Below are 15,084 nucleotides of genomic sequence, written 5' to 3'. Positions count from 1 at the left end.
GGTATGTATTTAAAGATTCATGTCTTTGGCAGGAACAAATGGGCCTGAGCCTGAGTGCCACAGACCGAACAGGGAGGCCGGTAAGTATTTAGACTGATCCTGAACTGTTGGGTTCGGTCTTTAAAACCCTATATTTAGGAACATTCACCGTGTGAGCATCACATACACTTGAATAATGAATGTTTTGAAACTAGATTGTGTCATTGTCTCTGTCAGACAAGGTTACAGGATCCCATAACAATACAGACCCAGCTTTACTTGAAATGGATGCAAATTTCCCAAAAATATTTACAATTGATCGAATAATAGAACCAGGTTTTGATTCAAGTTCATCATTCCAGCCTTAAATTCCCTTTTCAAACTATATCTGTATCACCTTCCACCAACGTACAAGTTATGAAGTGCTGAAATAACTCTTACCAGTTCATCAGGTCCAACCTCTGAATAAAGACTTTGAGCTGGTACACGACGATCTTCTTTCAACAGATCGGACCGTTCACAATGTCAGTTAATAAACTACTTCAAATAAAGGGATTACGTTTTCGAACAAAGCTTTTTTTTATATTTCATTTTGGACTCCTCGGTAGTAAAGGTGGAGGGTACGACCATAAAGCCAACGCAGGGGAGTTCATTGACCTGGAGGTGAGCTACGAGCTCACGCTGGTGAGCAGTCAGCGTTTTACTCGCTGCTTAGGAACTCCATAAACGTCCGTTAACGCGGGTTATTGCCCTCTCCCTCGTAGCCCATTGTAGTACTCATATTCAGCAGCTATTGTACTCTTGTGTCATCGCATGCAGAGGAGGGAGGTGGCGAGAGGGGTGCGGTATATAAACAGGGAAGAGCCTCGGTCCCAGACACCGTGCTTTTCCCCATAGCTTGCCTCAGCATCTCTGCTCTCGCGCCTCTACACGCCTCCAACACCGCCAGCATGGCCTTCGCCGGAAAATGGGAAACTGAGAACCAGGAGGGGTACGACGCTTTCTGCAAGCTGCTGGGTGAGACGGGACGGGATCTGGAACTTATGCATTCCACTTGCTTATTTGTGCCTGCTGCGATTGTCTTGACCGACAGTCGCTTTTTGCAAACTCATGGCCCTTCTTGTTTTCCCCCACTCTAGGCATCCCCGATGACATCATCGAGAAGGGCCGCGACTACAAGCTGATCACAGAGGTCACCCAGGACGGGGATAACTTCTCCTGGACCCAGACCTACCCCGCCAACGCCAAGGTCTCCAACAAGTTCACCATCGACAAGGAGTGTGACATGGAGACCATCGGAGGAAAGAAATTCAAGGTACAGGATCCAGAGGATCCAGAGCTTCTGCTTCAAACTGACTTCATCTTAAATTTCCAGCTGTGCGCTGGCACACAGGGAAGGAAATATACGTACTTGTGTTTCCCTGACTAGTTGTAACCTTTGTGTTTTCAGGCCACCGTGCACATGGAGGAAGGCAAGCTGAGCGTGTCCTTCCCCAAATACCACCACACCTCGGAGATCAGCGGAGGCAAGCTCATCGAGGTAAACACACCCGCTTCGGCTTTGAGCGCTGACAAGCTATTACACTCAACGCCCCGCAGGGATCATTACACTCATTAATGTTTCTGCAGCCGGGGAACAGGCATTTGCAAAAGAGAAAAAAAGAAAGAAAAAAAAAAAACGCCTTGAACACGGATGTCGTGCATCTTAACGAGCAGTTCCGTCTCACGTTTAACCTTTAAAAAGAGTCAGCAGGACACATCTCCCAACCATCTTTCCAAGTGCACCTCTGTATGTTTCCATCCCAATTTCATGCTTTTTGAGAGGTTTTTCGAGAATGTATAGTGAGTATATCACTATACATAGTAGTGTATGTATAGTGAGGAAAACTCAGAAGTTAAAATGCACACAGTTATTACCAGTTTTCCGCACAAGCAGAACCCTCTCTTTTGATGTTATATCAATTTGAAGTACAACAAGACACTACAATAGCATACTCCTTGTTATAATAAAGTGTCACTTCTTCTGTCTCTCTCTCTCTCTCTCTCTCTCTCTCTCTCTCTCTCTCTCTCTCTCTCTCTCTAGACCTCCAAAGCCGGCTCCGTAGTGCTGAAGAGAACCAGCAAGAAGATCTAACTGCTAACTGACCTTTGACTTCTTGAACAGTTACAATGGAGACCTCAGCTACTTCTGCAATGAATAAACAATAAATACAAGAATTTAGTACAAACATGAGCCGGTGTCTCCGTCTACACTTTCTAGAGTGTCTGTGTGCAGCCTGTTGACGTTCCATACTAATAAGGATAACAATACTGAGATTACAAATTAGAGTGAGCAATGGCCGTTTAGGAATGAATGGATACAAGCGTAATTTATAATCATGAGGCAGCAAGAACTGTCGCCTGGAGTTTAATTTGTAAACAGCATTTTCACAACTATATTGTGGAGGTTGTCAAACTATTTTAATGTAACTTTTTTTGGTGTCATAACCACTTTCATAAAGTATTTTGAGATGTCATTTCCACATTTATCCAGGGTACTCTTTACATTGACCGACCGCAAACATGTGATACCTCAATGTACCCCTGTGTTTTAAAAGCTCTGATTTGCTGCGAGACGCATGACTTTGCAGGTGCAAGTGCTACAGCCAGTCCACACAGGTAACCCGTTCCTAAACCGGACTGTAAAGGGACCATCATTTACCAAATAAACATCATGTTGTATTGAAGAAGACCTCAAATTAGAGATTGAGACGATAAACTCATGTTTACAATGTTTACTGAGGGAATAAATCAAGAGAGAAGTAGAGTCATTTTCTCATAGACTTCTATGCAACCTGAGTAGTTGCCCCCTGGGGGCCATTAGAGAGAATGCAAGTTTGAGGCACTTCTGCATTGGCTTTACTTTTCAGAACCGGAGGTTGCTGCCTGGTCCCGACGCACAAAGATTCAACATTTTGTGTCTGTATGAGACTCACCAAGCTTTTAACTAATCCCAATGTAAACCCATCCCCATCAATATAAGTTGTGTAAACAAAGTCTGCTTAGGATGGTTGTGAGTAGAGGTTGGACAGTTTAAAAATACACAGGATCACACAGAATACTGCTGTTTGCATCAAAGTAAAAATTGGGTGAAAAAGCCAAAGCCAACTTAATTCTAGTTTCGTTACATAACGTCTGTATAACAAACAAACAAAACATACTTATTTGAAACCAAACCACAATCCTTTCCTAAACCTAACCAAGTTTGTTGTGTAAGTAAACCTAAAAACCCTTTCAACCTACGTTGGAACTATTATTTTGAGACGCAAGTTGTATGTTCCCCCTGAACACAGAAGTTTATTTTGGAAAGGCATGACAAGTGAAAACCGACAGTTTAATTCAATACAAACTATGTCAAATCCAATCTGATGTCTTCCTCAATCTGCTGCAGTGCACTCAGTGCTGCCACTACTGGATAGAAGATATATTGCAGCAATACTGCTGATTACTGAGAGGTTAGTGTTTCTTAACTAACCTTCTAGTCTCTCCGACTCTTGACAGTCATATATTTCTCTCTCCTTATTGGCTCATTTCCTTTCTTTTCCTCTACTCTGTCCTTTCCTCTCTGCAAGCCAAATGTTCCTTGTCTCTTCCTCTCCTGCTTCTGGACTCCCATTCTCTTCTGTCCTCTCCCCTCATGTCCCCTCCTTCTTGTCTCTCTCCACATCAACCCTATTTCTCTGTGGCTTCCAGCCAAGCAAATAATCAGTTAATTAACCAGCTCAGTCCCAGGATCATTGTAGCAGCTCTCAGAAGAGCACTGTAAAGGCTCTCGCGCTTCTAAATTTACAGCTTCATTAAGTGGACTGGAGTAAGGTACAAATCTTTTGAATGAAATTGCCAGACCAGTGTGTGTGCGACAAATGTGTATGCAGCGTGCGTGTGTGTGCGTGTGTATGCGTGTGTATGCGCGTGTGTGTGTGTGTGTGTGTGTGTGTGTGTGTGCGTGCTGGCCTTGACTTGAGAGCCGGTGACTCAATAGCTGCCTAATAAAAACAAAATCTCTGTGTTTTTTTCTTTGCCTCTTAGGTGGCGATTGTTTTGGCGTAATAAGGAGACGTTCGCTCTTGGCGTCACCGATGCAATCACGATGTTACACTCCTGGAAAATTAGGGTTGGAAGGCAACAAGCAAGGTGTCATTTGAGCATGTTTGTGTAGCTCCGGCGCTGGTGCAATCACTCTGCAATATCGCTCCCTTTGTCCTCGCAGACAAACAGGCCTAATTGGCTATTTCCAAGGCTACTGTTTCTGATTGGCCATTCTGCCTCCTTCTGATTGGTCTCCATCTCTGCAACCACAAGTGGAGGGAGAATGACTTGTTAGCACCTCCATGCTCTCTCTCTCTCTCTCTCTCTCTCTCTCTCTCTCTCTCTCTCTCTCTTTCTCTTGATATGAACTTTGCGATCCCCCAGAAACTACTTATTAATCCCCCTTGAGCCACCAAAAACAAGAAAAACAAGATATTTATAATTGTATTAATTATACAAATTATAATAATATTAATAAATTATACAAATTGTCAATATTTGTTTTTTTGAACTATGGAATATATCCAGTAATATTTGTAAAATAGGATATCTGCGTAAAATGTATGCTAGTGCACCTCTCAGCTGCCACGTGCACGTCTCTGCTGCGCCGTGTACATGCTGGAGCCAGGTCAATTTTGCCAAAGAAAGGTTCAATCAGAATCACTTTCATCAAAATAGCTTTATTGCAAATTTAAGTTGATTTATCTTTTACAGGTATTTGATACCATCCTGATGCAAGCCAAGGAGCGGTTCTCCTTCACCCAGCACCTTGTCATGAGAACAGTGGTGCAGTGGTGCAGTGCCCATGTACCAGTTGTTCATGGAGAACAACCTTCAGAGTACCTTCACAGAGACTGTCAGTCTTCTCAGGATCCTCATCACCACACCCATGACAACAACTGAATCTGAGAGGTGTTTCTCTACTTTGAAGAGGATCAAGACCTCCCTGAGAAACACAATGACACAGCCTTAATGCCTTGGCTATGCTCTCCATGGAGAAGAAACTTGTCAGGGACATGCCTGACTTCGATAAAAAACATGCAGGTTTCCTCACCAAACTGAATGGGTGTTTCCCCAAGAAACAAGGTTCATAGGTACAGCTTAAAATATAAACTTGTTCTACTAGACTATATATATATATATATATATATATATATATATATATATATATATATATATATATATATATATGATATTTATATATTTTTTATAATATTTTCATAAAATGTATATTGTATATTTATGATTATCTTATATGGTATTTATATATCATATTATACTGAATATTGTTATATGATATATATATATATATATATATATATATATATATATATATTAATATACTGAATTGTATGAAGAAGATGTCCTTATTATGTCAGTGTTGGAATAAATGTTAAATATTTAACTGCAAAGTAGTAATGCGCGTTTGATAACTTTTTTTTGCATTGAATCATACTAGGATGTTTGCTGAAATTGATTGGATGGCCTTACCCCCCAAAAAAATCCACCAGCCACCACTGTTCATAGCGTACAAAAGCACCATGATATGTTTGTCTGTTACTGATTCCTCATCAGTGAACACAAATGTCCACTATTTAATTTTAATTTTAAAGATGCAATGGTCACCATAACCACCAGTGTCTCTGCATGCTGGGTTTCTTTGGGATGCCTGTTTTCCTCCCGACAGTCCAAAGACATGCCAGAGGCTGCTGGGGCTCCGGAGAGCAAGACTTGGGCTTCGGGGATTCCGGAGACAAGACCGAGCTTAGGGGGACCGGAGTCTGGGGTCAACCACGGCGGCGGGGAACTGGCTGGCACAGGAATCGGCCAGACCACCGTCTGGAGATGGGAACCCGGTGTCGACTGCGGCACGTAGATGGCGGCGGAAGCTGGCTTTGATCACTGCACGGAGACGGCAGCGGGAGACGACAGTGGGAGACGGCACCGGGAACCGGCAGCGGGAACCGGCAGCGGGAACCGGCAGCGGGAACCGGCAGCGGGAACCGGCGACAGGACACAGGGAGCTGGGACCATGTCCGAAAAAAAGGGCTTGGAGGGACTCCATCATGTCCCTGAGAAACTGGTCGTGGTGAGAGGCGAGAGCCTGACAGTGAGGATCGGAGTCTGCTGATTCCATGTTTGGCCAGTTTGCACTGTTAGGGAACAGGACCACGGTGAGCAGGACCCATAAGCAGACTCAAGGTGAGGTAGTTGGTTTCAAAAAACAAGGTTTACTACGGGCAAACACTCACGGACATCAAGAGACAAACTGGCACAGGACAGGGAGTTGACACAGACTAAATACACAGGGGAACTAGAGACCGGTGGAAACAATGAGGGCGGGACTTGCAATCACACAGGAGGGCGGCACACGAGGAGGGAGGAGTCTGGAATGAGAGACAAGGTGAGTGACAGACAACACAACATAAACAGACAGAGAATACAGAACTACCCAGAAGGTCTGGGCAAAACATAATAACATAATTTCCTGTGTCTTAGTCGTGCAAATTAGTTTTTTTTGTTTTTCTTTGGTACACCAGTTTGTCCCCCTAAAGCGTTGTGGTCTTGGGGAGAGTTCTGTGCACAGCCATCCACCTTAACTTCTTCCCTGAGATGTTTCACTGCTGTGTAAGAACGTCACACCACTTCCTGATTGGTCATTTCAAGCACTGCACCATGCGCGATTAACTAATGCCTCATTTCCACTGCATCATGGGAGGGCTCGATTCACTTGGAACGAAACTTTTTTGCTATTCTATGAGCTAAAGTTGCGGCAGCCAGCTGAGCGGATCCTAAAAGATGGCTTCATTACACCACAGACTACTGATTGGTCAGAGAGAACTGCCACTAGAACCTAGGGGTGCATCACGGGACATCCTACTCATACCCGCCATTTTTTGAAGAGGCAAATTACAATTAATAGACCACCATTTTTGTCATTTTGTAAAAAAAAGGGCAGTCAACAAAAACTACGCCGTGGCAAAGTACAGACATTCCTTTGTTGAAATTCATCATAACTAGCTAGTAATGCTAAGCATGAGCATTACAACTTGCTTTAAGTCCCCTGTACCTAGATCTCATGCAACTTTTACTCCTTCACAACATGTACACTGTGCTCTGAGCTTCTCTTTCCCTCCGTGATCTAGCGGGGATGAGTGAGGGATTGAGGTGATAATATAAACTAGAAAGAGCTGGAGAGAGAAAATACTCTGGGTAGTGAATAGGGATAATGAATGGAGGGGGGGAGGGACAACAGCACATTAGGCATTAATAACCTCGAATTACCGATGATAACCATGGTAACACTGGCAATTTGCTCAAAGTTCTCCTGTCTCGGTGACAGGTGGTTGGTGCGACTGGATGGAGAAGGTAAACTTGTGTGTGTGCGCCGCTTGATTCATTGTTAATTGCGTGCATTTTCAGCCTAAAGCTATAACCGGTGACAAAGAACCCCTGCTCTCCTCTCACCGGGCTGCTATTATTTCATTGCGGCTGTTCTATCACAATGAACTGCACCACTAAATGTGAATATCCATGTTCAAAGGGGGCTGTACCCGAGCAAAGCTAACATTGAAGTGCAGCATGTCAGCGTTATACGTGTACACACAATTCGGATGCATACTAAAGCACCGTTTGAAGTACGTGCTTGTCAGATTGTCTGAGAGCCCCCAACCACACACGTTACTGACAACACAACTCTTTACAACACAATGTTTCCTCACATTGCAGGAAGTCAGAGAGGTCTGTGTTAAGTTTACCACAGGAGAATAGTACCGTATGTCTTTTTCTGGAAAGCTTTTCAACATCTAAACTCTGGGCTTTTTTTTAAAGCTGGTATAGACGTACGGCCAAGGTGAGGAAAAGTTGTTGTTTTAAGTTTACGCACATTATTGTGAATACAGGTCGGTACAAGTCCCCCAACCTAACAACCCAACATCCACACCAACTTTTTTTTTTTTACAACTTTTAACCTCAAGGCCTCCTCCACGTCTAACCCCAAGCTGTTGGCAGCACTGAACCTTTATCATCTTGGCTCCTGGACTGTGAAAAAAAACCTTCATCTATATAATAGAGGAGCCCCTCTTTAGTGGGGGCAGGTTTTTTACTTTCTAACCCCATTTTTCATCCATAAGATTTTGTAATTTAATGATAATAATAATGTTCCAAAGCCTTTTTCAGTCCTTATATGCAGCAGTCAGTGGGTTGGCATGTAGACCTCGAGAATAAAGGAGTGTACTGTCAAGATCACTGTTCTTTGCTGGCACAATTCAGCCTTTCATTCGCTACATTATTCAACCATACATTGAGTTATACATTCACTGAGGCTTTCAGTCCTGCAAAGAGCTCTGCATTCACTCCTACAGCATAGCCCCGCATGAATCTTTTAGCTAACAGTCCTGCATTCAGTTCGTCACAAACAGTGTTGGGGTAGAGTAAGGATAAACAAATACATCACAAAAATCTTCTAATATCAAATATGATACAGAATTGATCCAAAATACCCTTGATGTTATTTATGGGGACATTTGGGTTTGTAGAGAAAGGGCATTTTTTGGTTCTCAAGGCGTCCCTGTTGCAATGACGACTCGGGATCAAATCCTTTATCTGATTTATCCTTCTGTGGGCATGACAGATTCATTTACAAATAGGATTCTGCATGATTTGAGGAGAAGAGACCCTGGGATGTGATTTGGTATTCACTCAAACCATCGCTCTCCTTTCTTGTCAGTCAGCTCGCTAGCAGTCCTCCATTCATCCATCTGTCCATCCATCCAGGGAGGCTGACTCCTCGTGCCCTGTGGCCCAGGACAGGGCCTCTCACCGTGGGACAGTAGCCGGCTTTGTTCCCCTACCAAGCATTGCATTCCCCAGACCTGCCCCGGTTCCCTTACATGCCTGCTCTGTGGGCAAGAAGGAGCGGCCAGCCAGCCGGGGATCTAGCACCCAGCCGGTCAGCCATCCATTCATACATCGGAGCGGCTGACTTCTTGTACCCCCGTGGCCTAGAACAAGGCCTCTCTCTGGGGGACAGTAGTCGGCATTGTCACCCCCCTCCCCTCCCCTCACTCATGCCTCACATTCCCCAGACATGCCCTGGGTCCCCCCTCAAGGCACAGGGCAGTGGGAGGGGCACGGGCCTCACTACGCCCCCGTTTCCCATTCTCTCTCTGATATTATCGCTCTCTTTTAGACCCCCACCACATCTCTATATTTTTTACTAAAGATTTTCTCTCCCCAGCCCTGAGCCTATGCTCCCCCTCCACCCAAGCTATAAAACTGACAACCTTGTCTCTGTGGCATTCATTCTCCTCTCTCCTCCACTCCCACACACTCTGTATCGCTATTCCTTTCTCAAAATCCTCTCCTCTCTAATTCAGTTCAGTCTATTTCCATATAATCATGCCTATATGATGCCTATGGTTACATATTCCCTCCGCTTACTCTCCCTGACCCCTTTTTCAACTTTTTTTTCTTGCCCGGAAACATTCCAAGTTTTCCACCTGAAGTCAGCTCTCCAAACTGCTCGGTAACGCAGCCTCAGCACCAGCCGCCGGCTCTCCGCCCTTGAGCCGCTCGCTCAACACGAAGCACACAAAAAAAAACTGATCCAGCGCCAGCGGCTGTCTACCTACAACCCACTTCTATTCAGCCAGGAGAAGGGTGGGGGCGTAGGTCATAATTAAAGATGGCGTCCTTACCGCCGCACAATGGCTCCGCACAGAGAAGGCTTTTTATTGCATGTATTTTTCTCAACGGGAGAGTGGGCAGTCTACCCTCTGTGAGCATTTAATTGGTTTAACAGCTGGAGAGGAGGTGGTGGTGGGGAGGGGCGGGGGGCTGTCCAATGGAGGAGAGGAAACAAAGGCATGAAAGAAAAAAGTGTGAGTCACCGGGATTTTACATTTGTTGTGTCTGATGTTGATAAATCTATCAGCAGCGGACTGATTTTAGATGGTGCGCATCATGGTGGAAGTGAATGATTTGCAGGCCTGTCACCTCCCACCTGCGTTCCTTAGGATCCACGTCGTTGGCAGGTACCATTTTCCCTGCAGCATTACGGTTATTATTAATTTTCTTGAAAATAGGCAGGGATTAAGAAGTGTGTGTGTGTGTGTGTGTGTGTGTGTGTGTGTGTGTGTGTGTGTGTGTGTGTGTGTGTGTCTGTGTGTCTGTGTCTGTGTTTGGAATTGCTTGGTGTTAAGTGTGTGTGTGTGCGGATGTTGACAAGTGTCTTTGTCTGGCCTCTGCCAATAAATGAAAACTGGAGCAGAGCCTCGGGGCAAGGTGAGGCCACATGTTCCTTCGGAGGATTCAACTAATGGAGAACCACTGTTGGGTTGGAGGACCCCCCCGGTTGGGGATTAAAAATGTAATCCACTGCACACATTACCACGTACGCGCTGGAAACTGCAATCTGGGGGCAAGTGGCCACGGTTCTCTACTTTTTTACTATCCTTTCATTTTTGCATCCGCCTCAATATTGTTATTGGAATATTCTTCCAGATATGCTGCTCCGTTCCCTGGAGAAAAGATGGGATCATACTTTGCTGATTAATGGAGCTTTTTTCATCTGTAAACATCTTGAGTTAACGTTGTCACATATTTTCCTCCCACCAAAGCCATGGCAACCTGGAGGGAAAAAAATGGTTGCATCCACGTTTAAAGCCAAATTAAAATGACACTAGCATTAATAATGTCAGTGTGGGGTCTTATCCTCTGCTTATCTTCTTTAGTTTCATATGAGTGTCCAGTAGATTTCTACGTACCTGGTGTGACTAAACAAAAGGAATAAGCCCTAAATATCTCAGTATCATAGATGTTTCAGATCCTCAAAAATGTATCATGTTGCAGCGCATCTTATTCAGCGTGAGAGTGCAATGCAAAGCATTCAACAGACAGTCAACTTGAGATGGCAGAAGTGACATATGCAGAGTTTCTGCATTTTTCAAGGCGAAACAATCTTAATTTTGTGGGGGAAACTGTGAGTGGGCTCATTGTTCACTAAACCCTTTAACACAACTCACATTGAAGGCAATAAAACAATAAAGAAGCGTCATATTATCCAATTTTTTCTTTACCACTTAGGGTCAGAACTTTACAACGTGTTGAAGCCTATAAAGTTACAGCTGTCACACAGCCTGCCAGTAGGTGACGTTTCAGGGCAGGCAACTGCTCCTCATCAGACTGAAGAGGACAATGCACAGCTCCATTTTAGACACACACATGACACATTCACATGATGTGTCGGAAGTGACATAGAAACAGTGCACTAAACTTGTCTATATAAGCATCCCCATGAATGGCTCGAAGGTCGCCACCAAGTACGTGACAATACTAGCAACAAGGGAGCATCAGTAAAGACACCATACAGATGAATACGCAAGTTAAAACTGAGGAGCAGTGGGTTTAGGGAGTCACAAAAAGGGGTGAATGTCCATTTATCTTCTATGTCATGGGGTGACATCTCTAGAGTACATCAGGAGTAGTTCACATTGGAAGAGAAGAATGTTAATAACCCCTCCATTCGTTGGGAGTTGGACGTGTTTGACTAAAACTGAGCGAGGCGTGTAGTTCATTAGATTGAAGTGGTTGGCCACAGGGGTCTGGTAGTTTTGCCTATGTATGCAAGTCCACAGGTGCAGGTGAGCATCACATTGTTGGTTTTACTTAAGATGATACCGTGACGGTTTTTCTCAGTTGTCTGCAGACATTTTCTGAAAGCATACCTCTCAAGACTCAGGACCCAAAACAAACACACACACACGCACACGCACACACACACACACACACACACACACACACACACACACACACACATACACACAAACACACACACGAGGCAAAACTTTGAAAATCTCCTGCAAGATAGAAATCAACCATCAAAACAATACCACGTATTGTGCACACGTTTGCTCGTGTAAGTAATCAGCTTGTATAGTAGAAAATGTAAGTTTGGCATTTTGAATGGTCACACGTCTTCCATGTGAACACAACAGATTGTATTTATGAAGACTGGTTAGAGAACTATGTGTGGTGTTTCGATAAAGTGTTTATTAAAACTGCAATCTGAATGTTAAGCAGGTAGTAATGTGCTTGTATTTCAGCAGAATTGGTTGAGGTTGCTTTGGTACGTGAGTTACAGGTTGTGGTCATTGGGTCTTAAGTGCCAGCACTGCCAGGTATAGAAACAATTGGAGGTCAATTGTGGCTATTTTGTATACCCTGCCCTGCCAATCCCTACAGCTTTTTCTCACCTGGCCCTTCCCCGCTCACCCGCATCTCATTCTCTTATCGGCACTGCAGCACTTATGCCAGTATCCCACATTCACACAGTTGTTGTTTTCTATTGACAGTCTTAAATATTCTACCCAATTCCACACAAACACACACACTGCGCCCTAGGTATACATCTTGTCATTTTATATATCAAGTTCCCGATATCTATTGTATTTTGTCTTATAAGCAGATTGACATTAAAAAATAAGAGGGTGTATGCGCTCCATAATATCCCACCTTCTCTTTAGTGTGCCTATTCATCAGCACTATATTCATCATGATAAACCCACCTTTCTATCAAATGTGGGCTTTAGCGGAAGCCTAATGGGCAAGGTGGGAGAGTATATGGATGGAGATATAGGTGGTAAACACGTGTGATGTGTTGAGAGGGGGGACTTCCCACAGCTACACTCCATAGACAGAAAAGCTTATTTCACACTTCATTTCATTCTAATACCCAGAACAACAACACAGGAAAACTCACTTATACACACACACACACACACACACACACACACACACACACACACACACACACACACACACACACACACACACAAACACAAATCTCTTTGATATATTCCAAATGTGGGTAAGAATGTGGGTACGCATGTGTGTGTGTGTGTGTGTGTGTGTGTGTGTGTGTGTGTGTGTGTGTGTGTGTGTGTGTGCCACCTGCCCATCAGGACTATCTAACAAGCATACACCGTGGGCACAGCTACAGAAGCAATTTGGGGTTAAGTGTCTTGCCCAAGACAACATGGACTAGCGGAGCCGGGTATCGAACAACCAATCCCCTGATTGAAGGACGACCCTGCTATATAAAATTGTGAACAAAACAATGCCTATCCAAAGGGTGAAAGGGCGCTTTCACACCATAGTCCGGTTAAACCTCTTGAAACCTGAGGCTCGTATATGGTTCTTTTTTTACGTATTTACTTTATTCAAGTAGTCGTATGAACCCCAAATGAGTTATATTACTTGTATTATTTTATATAATTTTTTCAGAATTTATTCGTGAATAAAATGTGTATTTTCAAAAAAAAACACTTTTTTTAACATATTTTGATCAAAACTATTAATGTCCAGCATGATCTATGATCATAACTATTAATGTCCAGCATGATCTATGCTAGATTTCCCCCCCAAAAAAGTAGCCAACTTTTACAAACTCCATGGTTCAGACCCTTACCAACATCCCAAATACTAATAGAACACCTTTTTGGAAAGCTTAGGACCTAAATAATCAGAATCTGCAACAAAAACCACTGTAAAACCAAGCTTTGATATATTGGGAAGGTGTTTTAGTCAAAAAAATAATGTGCCGTTCGGTTCAAAAATAGAAAGGTTGCTTGTTTTATGACAATACATTGTCTCACCAGAGGCTGCTGGGTATTACAATTTGCATAAGTCTTCCCCCTTGCTGTGTGAGGTGTTTCTAGAAATCTGGGGGGCACACGTAAGTCACAGGAAGCGGATTTGTGAGACAGAAGAAAAAAAGAAACCTCCGGTCGATTTGTGATTTTACAGGTACTAATATTGAGTTTGTAAGTTGTGTGATTGCTTTGTCAGACTCCCACAAGTCTGTACGATTACTGAGATGTGTTTGTTAGGGAAATCCGACTTTGTAAAGGGTATTTATCATGGATTTAGTGAAACCTTACGGCCGCCGCGGCAAGCTGACGGAGCAGCAGTATAGTCGGTGGAGTTTACATAAATACTTAGTCTCCCCGAATCCCCTGCCAAGAGAGAGAGAGAGAGAGAGAGAGAGTCATAAAAAACAATTAAACTATAAAATAGCTATAACTTTTAATTATAAAAAAAAGAATTATAAAAAAAGAAAAAAATATAAAAAAAGAAAATTTCAACTTTGTGATTCTGTTTAGGCCAGCAGAGAAGACTTAGCAGGCCCTGACAGTCTGCCACTGATTTTCAGGTTTGCTTTATGTATTTTGAGATAGTTAGGGTTAACCTCTGTAAACTAATGGTACTCGTTACCCTTAGCTTAGAGGTTGAAATTAGATTTTTAAAACATTACATTACACTTTCTCACTTTACAAAATTGTTCAATATTTAGTGGTGTGGAATGCATATTGTGTTTACTATTTTTTTAATGCAAGGCATAAAATGTTGAGCATGCTCAAACATTGCCGACACAAAGTGCTACAGGGATGTAGCACTTTGGCTGGTATGTGGGGGTGGCCACAGTAAACCAGTCACATGAACACTACTGTCAGTGCCGTAACGGAAACACATGAGGCCCCCATGCAGAATAACCCTGAGAGGCCCCCCCTCCTCACCCTCCATATGTAAGGGATAATGTATTGTCTGGCGGTCATTATCCAAAGATAAATGAACAGGTATGTGAGCGAGTGTGTTTGTGCTCTTTTATTTTTCTAGACAGTCCTTGCCAATCATTTATTCCCATAGCCCAGGCACTGTTTTGGCATGCAGATCTTCTCTCACCAAAAAGCCAACAGGGCTCACAATATACTCTGTCAATTTTGGGGGAATAACACATCCATTTGTGTTGTATCTTGGTTCCTTTTTTTGACACTATGATACAAATCTTTAGAAAAACATCTCCCCTTTTTATCTTTAGGATACGGACCTTCACATTTACATGGTCCCTGCCTTAAAATGAACTTTTTCATGTCAGCATCAATAATATCCACCAGGAAATGTGCCTGGTCACCAGGGTAAAGTGTAGTATTTGAAGTTTCATCTGACTCTGTTGCACGGCTACCCAAGGCCTCCTCA

At 43.4% G+C, this 15,084-nt stretch overlaps 1 protein-coding gene across 1 annotated transcript; it reads left to right on the top strand.

Annotated features, from left to right (window-relative positions):
* Window positions 1-792: 792 nt before the first annotated feature.
* Window positions 793-2,113, top strand: LOC306743943 (gastrotropin-like; the record flags this gene model as incomplete). Its single annotated transcript, XM_079226505.1, is given in 5 exon segments — window positions 793-873; window positions 876-996; window positions 1,119-1,294; window positions 1,430-1,519; window positions 2,063-2,113. Coding segments are annotated over 5 exon segments (519 nt in total).
* Window positions 2,114-15,084: the final 12,971 nt, after the last annotated feature.

Source organism: Taurulus bubalis (assembly GCF_910589615.1).
Source record: "Taurulus bubalis genome assembly, chromosome: 1".
NCBI classification, from domain to species: Eukaryota; Metazoa; Chordata; class Actinopteri; order Perciformes; family Cottidae; genus Taurulus; species Taurulus bubalis.
This window is presented reverse-complemented; position numbering and strand designations above follow the sequence as displayed.